The sequence below is a fragment of the Sus scrofa genome, chromosome 9 (genome assembly GCF_000003025.6).
Source record: "Sus scrofa isolate TJ Tabasco breed Duroc chromosome 9, Sscrofa11.1, whole genome shotgun sequence".
Classification (NCBI taxonomy): Eukaryota; Metazoa; Chordata; class Mammalia; order Artiodactyla; family Suidae; genus Sus; species Sus scrofa.
In genome coordinates, this window is record NC_010451.4 from 83,675,605 (window position 1) to 83,699,772 (window position 24,168).

The 24,168-nt window shown below is 34.3% G+C and overlaps 1 protein-coding gene across 20 annotated transcripts in view; it reads right to left on the minus strand.

Annotated features, from left to right (window-relative positions):
• The window catches only part of DGKB (diacylglycerol kinase beta), a 786,786-nt gene that overhangs the window by 103,678 nt on the left and 658,940 nt on the right, over positions 1–24,168 (minus strand). The window contains exon 24 of one of the 20 annotated variants that reach the window (XM_021102457.1): positions 7,571–8,451. The exons of the other annotated variants lie outside the window; for them this stretch is intronic. Coding sequence (XP_020958116.1) covers positions 8,435–8,451 — 17 coding nt within the window. The 3' untranslated portion in view covers positions 7,571–8,434. Of the gene's footprint in view, positions 1–7,570; positions 8,452–24,168 lie in introns of those variants that run through there. 20 annotated transcript variants of the gene reach the window in all.

Genomic DNA, 24,168 nt, shown 5'->3' on the forward strand with positions numbered 1-24,168 from the left:
TTTTTTTTTTCGTATTTGTTAAAAACACAGTAAATATTTATCTAGTTAAGTGAATATATTTAAAATGTTCATTGTCATTGTATTTGCCTTATAACTAAAGAACATGTGAGACTGAGATTGTCAGTGGAAAGCTATGGGTTTTTTTTCTTTGGTAAGTAATAAGAATTTCTGATATTATCACTGAAACATTAATATTATAGAATTTTAAATTGCATTTCCTCCCATTACTTGTTTAACCTTTGATCTAATGTTAAATGTTGTCTTTATTTCACAAGCATCTTATTATGTAAAAATAAATATACTTAAAATTGTGCAGTACTTTTATCTTCTTCATTGGCAACTATGCATGTCCTGACTTTGAAACTTTATTGCAGATTAAAAACAGATTAAAACACACATATATACACACACACACACAACCTTGAATTTGCTTAGGAAAGAAATACATCAAAATAAATAATTCATGTTGGGATGGACTGAAATCTAGTCTTTTAGGAGGTGCCAACAGATGGTTTACATTTATAGAATGCACACTTGCTGACTTCCAAACAGAAATTAAAATTCATAAAGTATATCATTAGTACTCCTTATAAGCAGCATTATGTTTATGATATGAATTTGGATTTTCCCAGGTGAACAGTTTTCCATCATAATTTTACTAAGAAAAAAAGTGGAACAAACTGCTTTCCAGTTACTATTTTGTGTTAGCAAGTTTAAAATTAAACCTTGCTGGTGATCATCCAGCAACACAAGCCAATAGGCTCAGAGGTAGATGAGGCTGTTGTTTTCATGGTATTCAAGATTTCATAAGAACTCTTAGACATTTTTCATCATACAAACAATAGACATTATTATAAATAATAAAATAAGGCAGCTTTGTAGCTTTTAATTCTTGTTACATGAGGTTAGGACCTTTCAAACAATGAAATTAAGAGCGAGATTTCATCTTATTAAAGGTCATTTTTAGTTAATTTTAGCTCTTCGGCATAAGTGTGGCCACTTAAAACTGTGGAATTACAGTAACATTTCACTTTAGTGAACCTTACTAGTAACCAAAAGGTTAACATTTAACTCGGGTAACGTTATGATTAAAATTTGCTTTAAGCCTACAAAAAGAGATGGTTTCTTGCTCATTCAGATTTTGTCTACCCAGTAGAAAGGGGAATACTGTCAACCATACATTTAATGCAATCAAAAATCAAGACAACCATTATAAAAATAATAAGTATGGGACTTTATTCATTAAGTGCATACTTGGTCAAATTAACTAAATAAATGACAAAGCTCCTTAAGAATGACTATATTTACACATATAGAATATAAGAGAATTAACTAAATGAAGCAGGCAATTGCCAGATGATTTTAACCATGTTTTAACTGCTTTAGATCATGCAAAGCATTGTTTTCATTCTCTTCTTCAAAATGGTGGGTTGCCTGATGCCAAAATAATTTAGACAAATACTATAGTGGCAAAAATCTGTCATTTCAGTGAAAAATTCAAATATAAATGTTTGGTGTCATAGAAATAAAGCAACTAGTGCTTAGGCTGAAAATCTGTTACTTTTCAAGTAATAGTTTTCATAAGGTATAGCTAGTTCCTTCATATTTTCATGCAGAAATAACTAAGTGCTGGGATGTATTATTTGAAGCAATGTAATAGTCTCCTTTTGTAAACTTAAGATATTATATACTTGATGGTAAAGGATGAAAGATAGAGGTTTTGAACACATCTATTCAAAAATACCTGGAGTTGAACTGTTATTTTTGCTTTCTCATGGACTGACTTGATATGCTCAAGTAGGAATAAAAATATACATTATATTTAGATTCAATTAGTCCCTAATCAACTTAATATGTGGGATACATATGATAAAATATAAAATAAGATTGAGCAAGGTCCTCTTCCTTAAAAAGGATATGAGAGAAACCAAACATATTTTATATAGCTCTATTTTATTCTAACATAAAATATAATTTTTGATGTTTTAAAAGGAATACAATAATGTGGTGGTATCTTTTAAATTTTAAGTACCAGAATTTGATATTCCTATCTGTCTGATTCTTTTTCAACTAGACAGGTAGTATTTCAAAAGCTTACATTCTATATTCTTTTTCGAAAAGCAATTGGCACTAAATGTCCTTAAGAACGCAAAGTAGAAATAAATTCTTCCCTGTAAAGCTTCCTAACTAAGCAACTTAAAAACAGAGAATAAAATTACGCTTAATGAAATGTGCTTTCTATAACATAGAAAGCATAGAAGACTTTGAATAAATCCAGGGTAATGTGGTGAATAATTAATAATGCAGATTTCTCTTCTCTGGCCTTAGATTAAGAGAAGCACAGTGAGGGCAGTTGCAGCCCTCTAGAGGGTAAAAGCTCCCCAGATCATAGTGTAGAATTTGAATTTTCAGCAAAGGAAATTCAATATCACCACAGTGTTAAGTAGAAAAAGTTTACATTTTTGGGCCACCTCTTTCCCATGGTAGCATAATGAAACCCAGATGTACATACTGTCTCTGGAGGAATGGTTGGGAAGCCTTATGGGCTCAGAGTCAGGGACTTGCCGCAGGGCTATTTCAAATTACAGTTCAAGCGGGTGGAGGTGAAACATCCAGGTAGGGAAGGATATGGGATGACAGATTCAGAGTTCTGGCCAAACCAGTCAAACCTGTCAAACCACATTAAAGTGACTCAAATTGGAGTTCCCATCATGACTCAGTGGTAACAAACCCAACCAAGATCCATGAAGATGCGGGTTAGATCCCTGGCCTTGCTCAGTGGATTAAGTGGTGTAGGTCACAGATACAGCACAGATGTGGTATTGCTGTGGCTATGGTGTAGGCTGGCAGCTGTAAGCTGTAGCTCCAATTCGACCCCTAGCCTAGGAACTTCCATATGCCGCAGGTGTGGCCCTAAAAAGCAAAAATAAATAAACAAATAAATATATAAATAAGTACATAAATAAAACAAATAAATATATAAATAAAATAAAATAAAATAAAATGACTCAAACCATAGCTCATAACACTACCTGGGCAAGCAGCAATGAAACAGATAAAGGTTATGTCCAGGGACCCAGGGGAGCCAGAAGACACTATGTCCAACAATTCAAAATTGCCCTGCCCATGGTGAGGAAACTTAGACTATACCCTTCCCATCTCACCTCCAGATGAGATTTCAGAAGAAATCTGAGGAGGGGGCAAGATGGCCAAGAACTCTGAGGAGCTGCACATTTTATCTTAGAATAACTGAACATTATGTAAGAGATTTATGAAGTGTCAAAACACATTATTAAAATGATGGGATGGTATTTTTCCTTTCCTGCTATTTGGCAAATCGCAGTAAATTAAAGTTGATTAATTACTGGTAAAATAAACTAAATATCTTCTACATACCTGAGTAAACTATGAGTCTGCAATCCTACAAAAGTAGGTGGCCTTATTATGACTACTATGTTCTTTACCTTGTGATAACATATCCTACATCCAAGTGAAGAAAGAAACCATGAAAGGACTGACTAGTATTCATGCATTTTGTCAGAAATCTCTCTGAGACAGCCATACCAAATATTCTCAGGTCAGCCTTGGCATGCTAATGAAGCCCAAAGACAAATGAAAACACTTCCTTCTAGGGACCTCACTGGGACAGCCAGGGATGAACCTGTTGCTTTGTTTTCCGGGCAGGAATCCTAAAAAGATGTTCATAAGTTCTGATCATAAATAAGGTTCTCACTCAGAGTATAGGCCCAACCGTTGTGAATGGCAGAGACCAATAATGAATAGGATTTAACCCGTAAGAAAGCCAAGTAGCTACTGTTTTTTGCACTTATACGAACTCTGACTTAACCATATAGGAAATCTGCCTATTCTTCTGGAGTGCCCTTTAGAGAGGTCATATGAAAAATGAGGGTCTTATGACTACAAAAGAAAGGACTAGCTAAGTGTCCCAGCACATGAATGAGTCATCCTGGATATTTCAGCCCATTTGTACACCCAGATGACCATAGCCCCAGCCAACAACATCAATGGGAGCAGAAAAATGTCCAAGCTGAGCCCAGTAAACACATAGAATCATGAGAAAAAAAATGTTGTTGTTTTAAGCCAGTCAAATTTGGTTTATCATACAGTAGTAACTAAAAGCAAAACTTTACCAGAAATAGGGTTTTGCTGAAACATAAACCAAAAATAGTTGGTGTTGTCTTTGTAATGGGGGCTGGGCAGAATCTGGAAGACTCTTAGAAGAGCTGGAAGTCTCCTTCTTTCAACTTTCCATTCCCTAATTTATGCAATAGCAACTTCATCTTCCTGTCTCTGGAGCATTTTCTTTTCCAAGCCAGAGATCATTCTAAAGACAAATCTGATTATGTTAGATTTAAAAACTTTTAAAATAACTTCACTAGGCATTGGATAAAATTTTTGATTTTCACACCTAGTACTTCACGATTGTGCCTCTGGTCCTAACCATTAGCATGTACTTGTTGGCCTTAGGAGCTATGTTTGAAACACTTCCCTTTTTCTTGCATTCTCTTTCTAATATTTTTTTCTCAATAGTACCAATTCAGATGTTATTCATCTTACCACTTGAACTCCCACACTCCCCTGTTACCCACCCCATACTATGTTAATTGCTCCAGCTAACACAACTTTCTTCTCTCTTAATATTTTCATATTCTTTTCATATTGTGCCTTTCAAACCCATTCCATGACTCAGCTAATTCCTAAATGACCTTTCGGTACTTTTGAAAACTCTCCCCTCACTTTTCTAAAACTGAGTTAGGATCCTACAATATTCCATCCTTGCCCCAGTAACTGCACTTTTCACACTGTTCATGTGTTGACTCTTTCCCCTTAGATTTTCATTATATTGGCAAGGCAAGTGCTATGTCTTATTTCTCTCTACCCTCAGGATTGAGAATAGTATCTGGCACATAGTAGGCACATTTATGTCTGGCAGAATATAAACATACTCTGAATAAATGAATAAACATAAATGAATAAATGATTGAGCCAAGTACTTTTGTACTTTTTTTTAAACACCATCTTTTTTTCTGGAAGAGTAAGCATGCATAAAACATCTTCCAATTGGGGTGTTTATACAAATTTTAGTGTGCTTCTTGCTTTTACTGCAAGGTGATTACATAGTGAGAATGATGGTTAAAATAGGGGAGTTTGGGTTGTTGTTAAACTACCCTCTTGCCCTTGGCCCAGACTAAGTAGGTAAACGTTATTGAGTGCATGTTAGTGCTACATAAAAGGCAACCGTTTCTCTGGTGGTCTATTCTCTGTGCTCATTCAATTGTTATTTTTACAAAGCAAATAGCTATCAGTGTGTAGAAAAGCCATCAAGCTCTTATAGATGGTTTTAAAATACTGTTTTTAGTTTGTATGCCTTCAAATTGCGCTTAAATAACACAGTTATTTTTGACTGATTGATTCTAAGAATTTTGCTATTACAGCCAAACTATGACATTTTGCATCATATATTTTTAGCATTTTTAAAGAATGAAATGCTTTTCTATTTTTCAAAATGATTTTTCATTTTGAGTTTCAGCCAAACATCTCAAAAATCCATAGCTCCTAGAACTCAGAGAAAATTAGCAAGGCCAAATAAAATATATGTGGCTTGCTGCTGCTGCAGCTGTATATTTTAAAGAAAACTAATGTATCGACTAATTCTTAGAAAAGCATTCATAAATTGCTGTCTTTGAAAAATGTTTGTAGCTATAAAGCCTAGAGATGATGTCATTTTGCTGCTACAAGTAACGAGACTTCTGTGTATTTGACCTTTTAAGTATTTCTATTGAAATTCTAAACACCAATGTACCAAAATATTTCCACCATTATTTATCCAACATGTTGAAAATAAAATGACAAGATTCTACTGTATCAATTTATATTTTTATATATTTTACCCTATGATTACTTTAATGGTTCAGTTGCCTTTTAATACACATTAGTTTAACTAAATTGACCATATTGTTCATTTTAATACTGCCTAATTGTTTAATCAATTTCCTTGATATTAATGATCACAACCAGCATTAAAATACACTCATATTTAAGCAAGCTAATGTGATTCAGTGTAAGTGAAGTTTTTTGTTTTAATTTTTGTCATAGGAATATTACCTTATATTTTAAAGCCAATTTCATTTGAAATACAGATGATGAACAAGTTGGTTTCCCTCTAGAGCTATCTCCCGTATTTGAGACATATTTACGTATAAGTGCATGTCTTTGTGGGTCTTCCAGGGTATGGTAGATTAAAGATGCCACAAATTCTTTGATGTTTTCCCATCAAGTCTTAGAAAGTTCTTTGACTTTTAATTAAAAGATAACAATGGAAGTGATACTGTGCCAATTTCTGGGCCAGCCCTTAGGAAAAACTGGCTGCTTCTACATCCTATCTCGTGGAACTACATGGACACTAGATAGATGCAGATCACTTCAGCCTTTCAGCCCTCTATGCTGAGGTGCCAAGCTGAAGCCCACCAAGTGACCCTGGTCATTGCACATGCAGCAGAATTACCCACCAAAATACTGATTCGTAGAACCATGGGCTGTAATAAATGGCTGCTATTTTAAGCCATGCAACTTTGAGTGGTTTGTTATAAAACAGCAAATAATCAAAACATAGAGCAAATAGTGTGATTCTCTGGGCTGACAGTCCATTTTGTGATTCTCTTTCATTAAACTATTTCAGAACCAGTCTACTAACCAGGCTACAAGAGGATAAACATCTAAATGTTAGAAAATGACTCACAAGTGTATATAGAAATATTGAAATAATTAAGTCTATACAACCAGGGTTAAAAAAAACTTCAGGGTTGCTAACCAAGTATTTGTTTGGGTTTTACATTTGTTTTGGAGATAAGTCACGTCTGTTAGCGTCTACCTCACTGAACTAACCAATGAATAGAACTATCTGACATAGATATTAAACATCTATCTTACACACACACACACACACACACACACACACACACACACACACACACACTTTCTCTCTCTCTCTCTCAAGCTACTTTTCTCACATCACCAGATTATAAAGTGCTTTACAAGTCATAAAGGTTCTGGGAGCTAAGCAGTGAATTCACTCAGCACCCACAGGCAGCTACTTCTGTGGAGGAATTAGTCTTCAACAGCAATAAATAAATAAATATAAATAAAACAAAAATGGAATAAAAAACATACTCATTTTAGCATTCATATATATGTATATAAATACACAGTGATGTTTTAAGCATATACAAGGCTATTGATTGAGAATTCAAAATGATGAGGTACCCAAAGAATTCTCAGGATAATAGTGTAAAATCATAAAATAAATTATTCTGATACTTGGAAGTAAAACTGGTGCAATTTAAAAAATAAATATGTTAGATGATACAGAATCTTTGAGACTTCCTATCATTAATAATCAGTTTTGGAGAAAGCTGATTTTGCCTTTCCTTTAAGAAAAGTATGTAAATCTTCTGTTGGAAACATAGATTAAAAGTATAACATATTTATAAAATATGCAACGTATAACATTCAAAATACACACTGAACATTTTGAAAATAAGTTACTTTATCACCTCTGATAGGGAAGGGTTTATTGAAGAATAATTTGAATGTTAGAACATGAAGTATCTTTGATGGTCCTTCTACAGGATGGAAGGGTAGTGTACTAGTTACCTATTATGGGTAACACATTACCTATACATTCAGCAGCTTAAAACAGCAAGCATGTATAAACTCACGGTTTCTGTTGATTAGGAATTTGGGAGGGACTTAAGAGAATGATTCTGGCTTATGAGTTTTTTATGAGGTTGCAGCTAAGTTGTCACCAAACATTTGAAGGTCTACTCAGGCGGATCTGCTTCTGTGATGGCTCACCCACACGGTTACTGGCTGGAGGCCTTCGTTCCTCACTGGCTGTGGGCAGAGGACTTAGCCCCCCACCATATGGATCTCTATAGGCTACCTCAGTGTCATCACTACATGGCAGAGGGACAGATCAGAGTGAAAGGAGGAATTTTCAGTGTCTTTTATGACCTAGTCTCTGCAATCTACACACCACAGCTCATAATTTATTCTATTCATTAGCAGAGAGCTGCCAAGTTTATCCTGAATTCAAGGGAGCAGAATTAGGCCCTACCTCTCAATGGGAGCAGTATTAAAGAATTCCTGAACATATTTTAACACCACCACTGGTAGGCTCAAAGACACCAAGAATCAACTTCACTGGTTTGTCTGATCCTGAATTAAAGGTGACAGTCTAATCTAGCGCACATTTGTTGGCTCTGAGTCAGAGTTAGCCTGTAGTTCTGAAGACTATACTCTTTCAGGGGCTTTCTCAGAATTCACCATTTCTTCAGTTCCACTAGTGAGTCTCACAAGAATCAAATATGTTCTCTCAAAATGCAACTTCACATTCTGGCAGTGTGGGAGCAATCTAGATCAAGGTGTTACCTGGAACAGAAGAAAACAACTTGCACTGAATTGCAGTTCAGAGATTTAAGAACTTTTTTAGATGCAACCCATTTTTCTTCTTTAGTTTGTTCGTTAGGGAAATTTTGTTTTCACTAGTGAGAAATACTGGAATGTCATTTGAATCCAAAACACATCTTAGAATTAACTACATAGAGGAGGCTTTTCTACACTTCTTAAAATAGGTTGCAAATATTTAATTATCTGTATTAAAAATCCTGTAACATTACATAAGATGGAGAATTAATGGGTAGGCATTGTGGAAAGATGGAAATATACTGACTTTCAAAAATCACGGATCAAGAAATTCTATGCCTCTAATTAAGTTGCTTAACAATGAGGATTTATTGTTGCTGTTGCTCAATTTACCCCATGGAAAAGGGGTTTCATCTTCAAGATGCATGGGGATAATGGAAATAGAAAAGTATAGCTGTCAAAAGTAATGCAGCTCCAAATCTGGGCTACTCTCATGGTTTTTCTACTGTAGTCTACATACTTTGTGTCTCATGGCATTACTTTTGACAATTTTTACTGTACTTATGCTACATTTTCTTCTCTTTCTTCCTGCAAAACAGACTCTTCTGCTTAATCAGAGTTTCTCTTTCCTCACAACTCTAGCTTGGTGTCATAGTCTCATTCTTTCATCTGTACATCATGCATTTCAGCTGCTAAGTCACTCCTCAGGCTAGGTTCTGTATTGTGGAATTTGGGGCAGGACCTCGCCCATCCTTTCAATCAAGCAGCTCTGACTGAGGCAGACAGGGGTACAGGGTTGCAAAGGTCTAGCTCTTCAGGAAGAGATGTGGCAAATGTGTTCTTAGAATGGGGTTGTTGGTAGTGCAGGCATTCTGAGCCCTTGTCCAAGTAGTACAATGTTGAATAAATAGGTGAGTAAATGAATGAAAGATTTTAGTTCTATCTCTTCTACTTATTATTTCCCATGTGATCTTAAGAAAGCATATCTATATGTCTGTTTTCATACCTGTCAGAGAAATTTTTTTCTTTTTACAAAATAAGACATTGAAGGCTTATTTCTGTGAAGCCATGGTTAAAAGTTGTGGGGTTTTGAAAAATGCTTAAGAAGATTCTTTATCTTCAAAAACTTGTAGTGTTTAATAGGATGTATGAAGCATGTAAATAAATAAATAAAATATGAGACTGAAACTGACTTTTAAAAAGAGAGACTTTAAACACAGAGCTATTAGGGTTCAGATTAGATCTAGATAAGTCATAGATAACATCTTCCTTAACTACTTTACAGGAAGGATAATAAAGGTACAAGCTGGAAGGGAAAGACTGTAGGGACAAGTCTTGAAAAGAACAGAGTCCTATAGGAACACAGGCTCTCTAATGAGTAAGTAATAATTTAGGAATTTTATAATGGACCAAAAAACAATTTAAAGCTGCCTTGAACTCTTAAAAAATATTTTATAAGACTCAGATCTTTTTTCTTTAAAAAGTCTGTGGCCAATTTAAATTCATGTTCTTAATATTTTGCTATATATCAGAACTGCCATTCAAAGGGAAATAATATGAGAAACAGACTACGCCATGGTCCAGGTTATGTTGCTTATTGTTTCTATGTTGCTGTGTGAGTCTTTTAATTTCCAAGGCCTCAGTCTTCCTCAAAAACATGCAATGACTAAACCAAAGAATTTGAAGATCCTTGTAGCTCTGTGATTCTATTGAGTTTGGTCCATTTAGTCAGTTACCTGCCATTACAGAGGCTGTGGTGTATACATTTTAACACCAAACCACAATTTAATAACAGGGCACAGGAGCCGCAATGCCTCCTATTCTGTTCCATTACTAATTTATCAGAGGCTAAAAGCAACCAAACTAAGGATCCCAGACAGACAATGGTGCCTTTGAGGGGCAAGGGAAGCATCATTTAAAGGGAAAGCATTACCATTCTAAAATAATGGCAGAACACAAGGCCTGAGTGCTTTGAAAGAGAGCACTACAAAAAAGGTATTCTTGGCTTAAATGCTCCAAACATAAAAGCTTTTAGCTGGGATTTATAAAAAAGAGAAAAGAAGAAAAGAAAATAGCTCCCAATGCATTGGTTTCACCAGCATCCCTTTGTATGTATGCTGGTGCTGAAGGGGTGGTGGTAAGGCAAACTATGATTTGCCAAAAAACCTAACAATACTATGTTTCTTTTTAGAACAAAACATTAACATTCCATTAATGAGGGTAGAGAAAGCAGAAGAGCTACTTCTGTGCTCTTGCCAGTTGTAGTTATTGAAAGATCAGGCGTATAACCATACTCCCTCAGTGTGTTAGCAGTATAGCTAAAAGTCTTTTGCCCTTGACTTTCCTTGACACTTTGATTTAAAACAAGTAAACAAGCATAGAGTACTATATGTGCATATGCGATTTAATTTAATCTGAATTGAAGGGCAGTGATGAGACTAAAAAGCAAATAACTCTTTCTAATTAATTATATCATTTATATATTATCTTTTATAAACAACACATGATAGTATGCTTATTGGGAGAATTAGATGAATTAATAGTCTGTCGATTTAAAGAAATATAAAGGATATATGAGAAATTAACCTTTTAATATCTCTATCATGTTGACAAGGCATTTGTTCACAGATTCTCTGTACTAAAGTTCTTTAATTGTGAAAAATTCTATACAGATGCCAAGCATTATTATTACCATATACATACATGTAAAAGTATCAGCTGGAAGAAAAATCTTATGTGATAAAAAGGAATGTGTTTTATAAATCTATATAGATGACCATAAACTATGGAAAAACATTTAAAGATTTAAATTAGAAAAGTATATTTTCCAATTATTTTTGATTGAGATTTATGTCTTTGAAGAAGCCATGCACATAGTTGGTTGAAGATTGCATCGTACAGTAGTTACCTTTATCTGCCACATTGTTAGAACCTCCTTCACTGTCTGTTTTCCCTCCACTTTTATTGTCTAAACCAGATGTTATCCACAACTGATAACATTATTTTTCTGATCTATTAGTATCTTCATATAATAAAACCCATAAAAAATTAGGATATGATCATAGTGCATGATGCTGATATTTAACTTTTTTAGAAACAGCTGCTGCTCTAGCATTCTTAAATGAAAGATTCTAACTGCAAATCCTTTCTGAATAATAAAAGACTTTAAAAGGAAAGAAGGATAGTTTGTAGATGGCAATATTGAGATTAGGGAGCCTAATTTGGGGGGGGGAGTTAAAATAGTTGAATGAATAGATGTTTCTGATAATAGTCAGGATAGCTGGTATAAAGAACAAGGAGATGAAGATAATGCAACCCAATACGTCTGTCCCATTATTAGTCTAGATTCATAGGAAATATCACAATTTTCCCCTATAGATCCTATGACAATATGTTTGGCAATATCTTGCAGATGAGTTTTGACGATAGTGTGAGAACATGAAACAGATGTGCATGTGTAGTTAATGGATTCAGTTTGACCGATACTCACAGACAATACGTTTATATCAAGCACGGTGGGCTCTCTGGTTTGGTATATTTGCTAGTGACTGCAAGGTTGGAATGCTGGGACTGGGGATGATTAGTATAATACAACAGTAGACTTTCATGTGATATGGTACAGAGAACAGATTTTAATTGAATGACAACTTTACCTACAAATGTTATATGTATCTCCACTGGCTAAATTCATTTCTCTTGTTCTGAAAAGGCATGTTTTAAAATTGTACAGATACAATATTACTCAGTTGTTACTAGTACATGTTCCTTCTTTCCTTCCTTTGTTAATGTTGAGGAAAATGTGTGTGCATTTGTACAAAAATATTTATGTACATTAGTAACTTCTTTTTGTACCCACAGATAAGCAATATGATAATATCCAGAGATAATTATTTTAAAATTTTGCTTGCAGAGGGTTTTTTTCCAAGGGGTTTAAATTACTGGAAGCATATTTCACCATATTATGGCAGACTGTTCTAGAATTGAACATCTATCTCCCTTTTTGATCAGCTTGAGGAATATACATGGGAGATGCTTTGGCTAATATGAGATTGTATTGTGACTTGCATGTTTAGATGGAGGATCAGTCCAGGATTTGAGCTAAAAGGTAACTGTGTGATCACTGACTTCCTGCTTGCTCCAGAATAGCTCCCTTAAATAAAGTAAGCAATCCCATGCTTCACTTTCTTCCTTTGGATTTTGACACTGTGTCCAGAAGTTTTCTTACATGTAACATACAATAATAAGTTTTTGTCATTAGCTTCCACATTTTACCTTACTTTTAAATTTTTGTTATTTATTTATCTAAAAAATTTATTGGGGTATAGTTGATTTATAGTGTTGTACTAAGCTTCATGTGGCATCAGAGTGAATTAGTTATACATACATATATATCCATTCTTTTTTTTCCCATATAGATTATTACAGAACATTGAGTAGACCTATCTGTCCTATATAGTAGATCTTTGTTAGTTATCTATTTCATATATAGTAGTGTGTATGTGTTAATCCCATCCTCCCAATTTATTCCTTCCCTCTATGGTTCCCCCTTTGGTAACCCCAAATTGCTATGAAACTAGAAATAAACTGTAAGAAAAAAAAATACAAACACCTGGAAGCTAAACAATATGCTAGTGAACAACCAATGGATCTCTGAAGAAATTAAAGAGTTAATAAAAAAAACCTATAAATAAATTAAAATTAAAAAAAAATACAAAACCTATGGTATGCAGCAAAAACAGTCCTAAGAAGGAAGTTTATAATAATACAATATTATCTCAGGAAACAAAAAAAATCTCAAATAAATGACCTAACCTAATACTTAAAGAAATAAGAGAACAAGAACAAACAAAACCCAAAGTTAGTAGAAGGAAAGGAATCATAAAGATCAGAGCAGAAACAAATGAAATAAAGATGTAGAAAACAAAAGAGAAGATCAATAAAACCAAAAGTTGATTCTTTGAAAAGATAAAGAATATTAGTAACTCTTTAGACAGACTCATCAAGCGAAAAAGGGAGAAGACTCAAATCAATAAAATTGGAAATGAAAAAGGAGAAGTTACAACTAGCACCACAGAAATACAAAGGACATAAGAGATTACTATAAGGAACTATATGCCAATAAAATGGACAACCTAGGGGAAATGGAACACATTCTTACAAAGGTACATGAAGGCTGAACCAGGATGAAAGAGAAAATATGAATAAACCAATCACAAGTACTAAAATTGAAAACATGATTTAAAAACTTCCAATAGCAATGAGATCCTTCTGTGTAGCACTGGGAACTATGTCTAGTCACTTATGATGGAGCATGATAATGTGAGAAAAAATAATGTATATATGTATGTGTAACTGGGTCACCATGCTGTACAGTAGAAAGAAAAATAATGTATTGGGGAAATAATAAAAAAAATTAAAAAAACAACTTCCAACAAACATCCAGGACCAGATGTCTTCACAGGTGAATTCTATCAAACATTTAGAGAAGAGTTAATACCTATTCTACTGAAACTTATCCAAAAAATTACAGAGAAGGGAAGGCCCCCAAGATCATTCTATGAGGCCACCATAAGCCTCATACTAAAACCAAAGATAGCACAAAAAATAAAGTTATAGAATAATATTACTGATGAACATAGATCAAAAGAAAAATTAGCAAACTGAATTCAAATATATATTAAAAGGATCAAGCAGCATGACTAAGTGGGATTTATCCAGGGATGCAAAGATTCTTCAATATCTGCACATCAATCAGTGTGATACACCGCATTAACAAACTGAAAAATAAAAACCATACAATCATCTCAATAGATGAAGATAGAGCTTTTGACAAAATTCTGTACCTATTTTTTTTTGATAAAGTAGGCACAGAGGGAACCTACCTCAACATAATAAAGTCAACATATGATAAACCCACAGCTAACATCATTCTCTCTTTTTTTTTTTTTTTTTTTTTTTTTGGTCTTTTGTCTTTTTGTTGTTGTTGTTGCTATTTCTTGGGCTGCTCCTGCGGCATATGGAGGTTCCCAGGCTAGGGGTTGAATCGGAGCCATAGCCACCGGCCTACGCCAGAGCCACAGCAACGCGGGATCCGAGCCGCGTCTGCAACCTACACCACAGCTCACGGCAATGCCGGATCGTTAACCCACTGAGCAAGGGCAGGGACCAAACCCGCAACCTCATGGTTCCTAGTCGGATTCGTTAACCACTGCGCCACGACGGGAACTCCGCAAACATCATTCTCAATGGTGAAAAGCTGAAAGAATTTCTTCTAAGATCAAGAACATGACAAAGATGTCCATTTTCACTACTTTTATTCAACAGAGTTTTGGAAGTCCTAGACATGGCAATCAGAAAAGAAAATGAAATAAAAGGAATCCATATTGGAAAAGAATAAGTAAAACTGTCACTGTTTGCAGATGACATGATACTATACATAGAAAATCCTAAAGATGATACCAGAAAACTATTAGGGCTCACCAATGAATTTGGTAAAGTTGCAAGATACAAAATCTATACAGAGAAATCTCTTGTATTTCTATACACGAACAAAGAAGGACCAGAGAAAGAAATTAAGGAAACAATTCCATTTACCATTGCACCAAAAAGAATAAAATACCTAGGAATAAACATACCCAAGGAGGCAAAATAGCTGTACTCTGAAAGCTCTAAGATACAGATGAAAGAAATCAAAGGTGACACAAACAGATGGAAAGGTATACGATGCTCTTGGATTGGAAGAATCAATATTATCAAAATGACTATACAACCAAAAGGTAATTTACAGATTCAATGTAATCCATAAGAAATTTCCAAAAGAATTTTTCACAGAGCTAGAACCAAAATAAAAATAAAATTTGTATGGAAACAAAAAAAGATGTCAAATAGCCTAAGCAATCTTAAAAAAGAAAAAAAACGAACTGGAGGAATCAGGCGCCCAAACTTCAGATTATATTACAAAGCTACAGTAATCAAAACAGCATGGTACTGGTACAAAAACCATAAATACAGATCAGAGGGAGAGGATAGAAAACCCAGAGATTAACCTACAAACCTATGGTGTATTACTCTTGACAAAGGAGCCAAGAACATACAATGGAGAAAAGACAGTCTCTTCAATAAGGGGTGCTGAGAAAACTGGACAGCTACATGGAAAAAACATGAAATTAGAACATTCTTTGACACTGTACTTTTCTTGATAACAACTAATCCTGTCTTCCTATACCTGGCCAAAGTTTTCTTACTAAGACACATATCTCCTCAAATCACTTTCTATGAAATATCTTCAGTGATTTCTAGTTATTCCAAATTCAAATTTATTGGTATGGCATAAAATATCCTTGATGAGCTGATTCCTCTCTACCTGCCTTTATATTGCCTTCATTACCTGACACTTGTCATTAACATCAGTTTTACAGTTTCTCACTCTTCACTGTTTCTACTGTGTGTGTTATAAATGCGGTTTCTTCCACTTGGAATGGCTTTCTCCATTGCCTTAGATACATTCCTCTTCAAGGTTCAGATTAAGCATCACTATCTTAAAAACTTCCCTCTACCTCCTTTGGACAAAACTTATTAACACTTTTTATGTTATCATGGTTTGAATATACTTAATATACTTAACTTTCATAGTTTTGCTGTTTTATTCTGCTTTCAAATGTGTATCTTCATGAATCTTGAATCAGATACCATAACTCATAGATCTTTACAATCCCAATTCCTACTGCACACACTTTTTAATACATAAAAATCTTTGTATGAAAACCTGTTGAACACTTAATTATAAGCTTTCTTTTCCCAGTGACAGAAATCAAGGTTCTTAGTCATAATTCAACATGAGCCTCTATCTTTAACTAAACCAGGCTTAAGTTTAAATCTTTCAACACTTCCCCCTCTAATTGCTTTTCATTCAGAAAGAGGAAAGCAACATTTAGCAAGCACTTAATTGCAGCATGTGTAGAATGAGTCAAATGAAGTCCATGTTTGGAAATTTTAATAGTTTCAATTGATATAGAGTCTCTGACTCCTGGAACAGCCTATACTTTCTCTGCCTTGGACATGTGACAGAAAACAAGCAACAACTAGGGAAAAATAGAGTGTTTTTTTTTTTTTTTTTTTTTTTTTTTTTTTTTTTTAACAAAATTAACTAGCAATTCTTAATGGCCCTTAACAAATCCACAATGCCAATGATGTCTTGCCAGTAAAAGATTAGAATTCCAGAAGTTTGTAAACACATCTTCAAAGCTAGTTCATAATGATGATGAAGCTAATCAAATTTTAGGACAATGCAAATTGTAAGTAACAAACAAAATTGTCATTTAATCATGACTTTTAAAGGGAGTACTTATCTAATTCCTCATTCACAAAGAGTAATATCTTTATGAATATAAATGTAAGATGTTTTGAAATCTCATTCACAATTTTATTTCCTACTTGTACTACTAGACCTATTAATATACAGAAAATATTTTGTTTTTTGATATTTGAGAAAGCAGAATGCATTAAGTTCATGTTACTGTGATGCAGCAGTTGACGCTTTAATGTTTCTTTATTTTTTAGATTTATTTTATTATTTTTTTCCTTTTTATAGCCACATCTGTGGCATATGGAAGTTCCAGGGCTAGGAGCTGAATTGGAGCTGCAGCTGCAGCCTATGCCAGAGCCATGGCAACACTGGATCTGAGCCACATCTGCATTAGTTCGCAGAGATGCCAGATTCTTAACCCAGTGAGCAAGGCCAGAGATCAAACCCACCTCTTCATGGACACAATGTCAGGTTCTTTACCTGCTGAGCCACAACAGGAACTCCCAGCTTTATTGTTTCTTAACTTGGCAAAGTGCAAACTGTCCCAGATGAAAACTATAGCCTCGCTATTTAGTGACAGAATTTCTTTGATTAGTGAGACTGCACAGCTCCCTATTCCCTATAACAAAGAGAAGTAAACCTGTTCATTTTTGTTGAATTGTAGAACTACATTTTCTTACATCATATCCCCTCCCCTCAAACAAACTTCTTTTAATAGGTGAACATTTCCCAGTAATCTACTTTTTTTCAAAAAGGTTTTCTTAGTTAATAAAAAACATGAGTTAAATTATGGTAGATCTATATGTCAGAATATTAAACACCACTGAAATTCTATTAAAATATATTTATAGTATTAAGTAGATGCCCAGGGTACAATTTAGCTAAAATTTAAAATTTTGCAATATTATCTACACAGTATTATTCTGAATTTGTACTTTATATATATCATATACAAATCGAAAGCATTACTGGAAAATACACACTAAATTTAAGAGGGATTATGTCTATTACTAAATCGTATTAGTATGCATTATTTCTAACTTTCCTATGGTGAATTTCAGTATTATAACAATAATATTGACTAAACTTAAAGAATATTATATGCTATTCACTCTGCTAGGATCTTTCCTATGGATCGTCTCAGTTAATAAAACAACCAAATGGTATGGGCACTACTATAACCTCCATTTTACAGATTAAGAAACATAATATTTTAAATTTTTAAAAAAGTTTATTCTGAAAAAATAAATTACTAAGTTCTATTTCTATATAATATTTTAAATTTTTAAAAAAGTTTATTCTGAAAAAATAAATTACTAAGTTCTATTTCGTTATATTATTTAGCCACACTTTCTCAGTCTGCACCTGTAGAGATCACTGTTGCTTTACATTGAATTAAAAATACTTGATTTTCAGATGGGCAAAAAACACATGAAAAGATGTAAAACATCACTAATTATTACAGAAATGCAAATGAAAACTACTATGAGGTACCACCTTGCACCAGCCAGAATGGCCATTATCAAAAAGTCTACAAACGATAAATGCTGGAAAGGTTGTGAAGAAAAGGGAACTCTCTTACACTGTTGATGGGAATACAAATTGGTAAAACCACTATGGAAAACAGTATGGAAATTCCTCAAAAAGCCAAAACCAGAATTATCATTTGTTCTAGCAATACCATTCCTGGGCATCTATCCAGAGAAAAACCATGACTTGAAAATATACATTAACCCCAATGTTCATTGCCACACTATATACAACAGCCAAGAATGGAAGCAACCTAATATCTATCAACAGAGGAGTGGATAAAGAAGATGTACATATACATTACACAGCCATAAAAAGGAATGAAATAATGGCATTTGCAGCAACATGGATGGACCTAGAAATTAGCATGCTAAATGTAGTTAGTCAGACAGTAAGACACAAACGTCATATGCCATCATCATATGTGGAATCTAAAAAAAAGGATACAATGAACTTCTTTGCAGTACAGATACTGACTCACAGACTTTGAAAAAATTACGGTTACCAAAGGAGACAGGCTGTAGAGGGAGGGACAGACTGGGGGTTTGGGATGGAAATGATGTAAAACTGGGCTATGATGATCATTGTACAACTATAAATATAATAAAATTTGCTGAGTTAAAAAGTAAAAATTACTTGATTTAGCTCTAGTTCCTAATATATGTAATTTATTGATTTGCCCATATATGTACACAAAGCTCTAACTAAGCTAAAATGTATTGCCATTGCATGGGTGTTATAAAATTGAGCAAGACATGAAACTTACTAGCTTGTCCAGAAAGTCATTGATTACACTACAATTAGTGCTATAATCAAGGGGCTACAAACTACTGATGGAGCAAAGTGGTGGGAGGGAGGCAGTAAGTAAATGTCTCATAGAGAAGATACTCTTTCTACTAGCTGTTTAAGTTGCTCATCTTTCTCGAAAGCATTTCAAGTACAGCAGACTGAGAGTGGACAAAGATATAAAATTAAATATACAATGGTTTAGCAGAGGCCAGGGAAATGTTATTGTCAGACAAATGTCTCACAGACTACTTTGTGGATGATGCATCAGCTGGGCTGGGCTCACTGATGGTTGTCCCAAACTGTTTAGTAACTCACAATATATATTAATTGGATACTAATATGTGCCAAAGATGGACCTAAAATGCTTTTTATTTTTTGAAATCAATTATACTATATATTTTTTAAGGTACACTTATGTATGTGGAAATATGTTATAAATAATTTAGGGAAACAAAGAACACATTTATGAGACAAATTCACATTTAGCACATTTGAGAAATCCTTGACCTTAACAGCCTTAATGGCAGTCAGCATTTCTGGACTAATTTCAAATTCTTAAATATCACATCTTATTTGTATTTAAAAAAAAATTAAAAAGAGGCCAACTTTTCTGTATAACCAGAAATTATTCTATATATATCAATAAACTATATAGTATAGGTTTTCATTGTTTTTTTTTTTAACTCCCTTTAGGAGGTGACAGTAATTAGATGCTGGAGATTTCTTTGCCAACTGACCCTCAAATTTTGCAATGTCAGAAATCATTATTTATAATTAGTGTGAGTATACAGCTGAGCATTCTGTCCAACCACCATGGGAAGCCCTTCATGAAATCTACCTTATATAATACATAACACCTGTGAGCCAGCTTGGTCCAGGGCTGTGTGGTATCACTTCCTATCTATCCAAAAGTGTGCTTCTCTGAGCACTGAGGCATAATACTTTGGAAGGGCAGAGTACATATAACAAGACAAACTTAAGGAACAATATAGCTTTACATGTTAGCATGGTGACAATATGAATTGTATGGCATCTAGACTTTGAAAAGTGAAAGAATAATGGGAAAGCATTACTTAAACACTAATGTCTTGCACTAAGGGATCTAAGAGCAGACAAAATTTGGGACTGGATTTCAGAGTCTCTGACAGTAACTAATGGTTTTCCAAAGGGGGGAAGAAATCTCAAGCAAAAATTGGGTAAAATTCATATAATAGAAATGTTTACTCACAAATATTCACTTGATGTTGCAAAAGACATTTTTCAGATCTTTTTGATGGGAAACTTTACTAAGTTCACTGAACATTAAAAGTCTGGATAAGTTCTGAGATTCTAGACTGTGTTTCAATAACTGTAGTTATAAATATATAAGCATATTATAACTTAACACAGTTCAGTTATTATTAGAATTATAAAATATGTGCCAAAATCTAAGACATTGTTAGATAAATGTTTCAAATGATAGTAAAGCACCAACAACATAAATTTCCTTCACATGCAACCAACATATTAGCAACTGGACATATATCAGTTTTCCTACCAGTCACATCTTCCTATATAAAGTGATACATACAGACATATGGAATTTGAAAAACCTGGTTATTTTTGGTGGGAGGAAGGTAAAAGGAGGGCTATGTGATCTCTACCATCTTTCACAGCACTAAAAACTCTGAGAGTATAATTTAAAATGTTATTTTTATTTATTAGAAAAGCAGTTTTGTTAAATTATTTTAGAATGTTTTAATTAGATCCTACCAATTCTAAAATTCAAAATGACATAGAAAAAAAGTTAGGTTTTGAGTATGCTGAGTATATCTAACAAAATTCAAAAGGAAACATGGTTTTAAGATTTTATTGGTTGCTCTACCACCTGTCTTTTTAAGATATTTTAATGGGTTCTTGAGTTCTAAATTTCAGTGTTTCTCTTCTCTTAACATCAGGTTTACTTTAATGAAGCTGGGTCTGTGATGGCACTTTTTCTTCAGAAATTTTAATGAAAAGTTTCTAGGAACTTCCAAGTTGTTCTAAATGAGTCACTGAGTTAACTTTTGGCAGATGCGCAATAAAGATTTGTTGAATTAATACTCACTTGTTTACTGGTTGTTGTTTCTTACCCACCTCTACTGATGGGTCTACATGGCTGATAGTGAAAACAACTTACTATAAACACATGGTTAGGTTAGAGTCCATGATTCATGCGATACAATGTTTTCAAGACAAATAGCTGACAACTGCTGGGCTCCAAAAGCTTTTAAGTGAAGCATCATTTTCAACAAAGTGGTACAGTAATGAGAGTGGAACAGAGAAAGTGAGAGCAGAGATCTCTGAACATGTAGGTTCTGAATAGGACCTTCTAGAATTTGGTGCCAAATTGAATCGTATTGTGTTAACATGCTTAGACCTAAGGCATTTTAATAATTTAAATTTAATTGAAGGGCATCCTGGCCTTGAATAAGTAGATCTGAAAGGTGAGAATTTTAGCTGCAATTTTATACCATGGAACATATAATGGAAAGGAAATGGCAGAGTCAGCTGAGGCTATGACACTTCAGGATCAATACCAGATTTCTTTGCAAATTTTCTTAAGCTTATTATGATACTTATGTTGTTAGGACCAGAAATGGAGACAATGCCAAATACAAAATCTAAGCCAAGATGATCATGTTTGCAAGCATGTAAGAAATCATACCCTGAACACTTCCTGAACTGGTTAGGAAGAATCTGAAGCTGTTAGAACTTTTGACATTCTGTAAGTGAGGTCCATCTCTGAGTTTTTACTGTTATAGTCCTAGTTGGCTTTGGCCTGGGAGAGGAATATTACAATATATTTCTTTTGCAATAACTTCTAGTGACATACCCATGGTGTATTTCATATAATGAGTTCGTATACTAAGTTCAATTTTCTGATTTGAAAAGAATTCACTCAATTTATTTATTTATTTATTTATTTATTTATTTATTTTTGGTCTTTTTGCCTTTTCTAGGGCCACACCCGCACAGCATATGGAGGTTCCCAGGCTAGGGGTCTAAATGGAGCTGTAGCCGCCAGCCCATGCCACAGCCACAACAATGCCAGATTCAAGCCATGTCTGCAATCTACACCACAACTCACGGCAACGCTGGATCCTTAACCCACTAAGCAAGGCCAAGGATCGAACCTGCAACCTCATGGTTCCTAGTCAGATTTGTTAACCACTGAGCGATGATGGGAACTCCCAGAATTCACTCAAATATTGATTGTAAGAATGTTTTCATCAGTTAGGCCTAAATGATGATTGCTGTCATTTACTATTCCCAGGAATAGAGTGACCCTTGCACTTTTAACCATTACCCTCTTCTATTTTCTTCCTTGCAATTTTTCCCCCAGATCCTTTTTGTTTCCCTTTTAGCTCTTCACCTTATTCACACCCTTCTTTCTACTTTCTTTTAGTTCACCATTTTGTCCTTGCAGATTAGCCAAAGACAGCCTTTGGTTGTTAGTTAGACTCCATGGGCAATTCCCTCAATGTTTTCATTGTTTACATGCAAGCATCCAAATGTATAGCAAACAGACCAGCTGGAAATCTCCGCAAAGACAGACGAATCCAAACAGGAGATTCCTTGATGTGTTGTGGTGGGTCAGTCTGGTTTTGCTACCAGAAAGAACAGCCCACACCCATATGCACTGTTGCTCCTGAATGTGATAGCTTCCACATGGGCTGGGTCTCAGCCAACACTTAGCCCTTAGCACATACAGTGAAAGATGTGACGACAACAGTTTTGGAGTACTGTTTGTAGCATGCTGTTCTTTGGCATAGTTCTTCAGCATCTAAGAACAGATTTCTCCTAATTTCCCCAAGACACATGGTTTATTATAGAATCGGTTGTTAAAAATGTCTATAGATTTAGAAGCAAATGATCAATTTAATATTAAATTCAATATTTATCGCAAATATTTTAGATACTGTTTTGATTGCAATAGAGATGAATGCTTTAACAAATTACCTAAATTCTAATTTTTTTTTTTTCAGAGTGGGGCAGAGGAACATTAGTAATGAGATAACTACGATGATCCTAGACTCTTAACTAGAAAATTATGGTGAAGATTTATTAGTAAAAGTAAAATGCTTAAAAACTGAAGCAAATCTATTTGAATGCATTTTACAACACAGGCATTTTCTAAACAAAAATAATAATTTCCATAAGTAAGCATCTGTCTTACACACCATACTAAAATCTTGTTTAAAAATTAAACAGTTCATGCTATTTATTGATTCTGTCTTGAATACTATAGGTATGGTCTAAAAACACAAATCAGTAAAAATATTATCATAAGTGATGTGAAAGAGTAATTACTTACAAATTTCTACCTATATCACGCTAATAAGCAACAACAAAAAGGATAACCATTAAAAAAAATCACTCTTTGTTTTAGTTAAAAAAGATCCCTTCCTTTACCATCACGCTTTAAAAATAAAATTTAAAAAAAACAAAGGAAGTGTCCCCCCCCCAAAAAAAAAATCCTAAATGAAAGCAATTCTACAAGAGCAGTATGGTTAACGAAACAAATCTTTAGCCTCTTCTAAGCAAATGCCTTAAAAAAGTAAGTGGGACTCTATAACTCTGTATGATTACTATTATTATTATTACTTGTTTTTGTCTTTTGTGTTTTTAAGGTTCTATCTGTGGCACATGGAGGTTCCCAGGCTAGGGTTCTAATCAGAGCTGTAGCTGCCGGCCTACGCCAGAGCCACAGCAACACCAAGATCCGAGCTACATCTGAGACCTACACCACAGCTCAGGGCAATGCCGTTAACCCATTGAGCAAGGCCAGGGATCGAACCTGCAACCTCGTGGTTTCTTGTCGGATTCATTTCAGCTGTGCCACGACAGAAACTCCCTGTATGATTATCATTAAGGAAAACACAGCTGTATTTTTTTGTTCTTTATATTTGTACTGTAGGATGGTCAACCTGTACTATAGACTCATTAACTTACAGTCAGAAAATGCACAAAATCAAATTATATAAGCCAATCCAAAGTGTATGCAGCCGTCTTATAAATTTGGCAATACATAACCACCAACACGGAACCACCTGCACAAAATGATGCTCACAGTCATC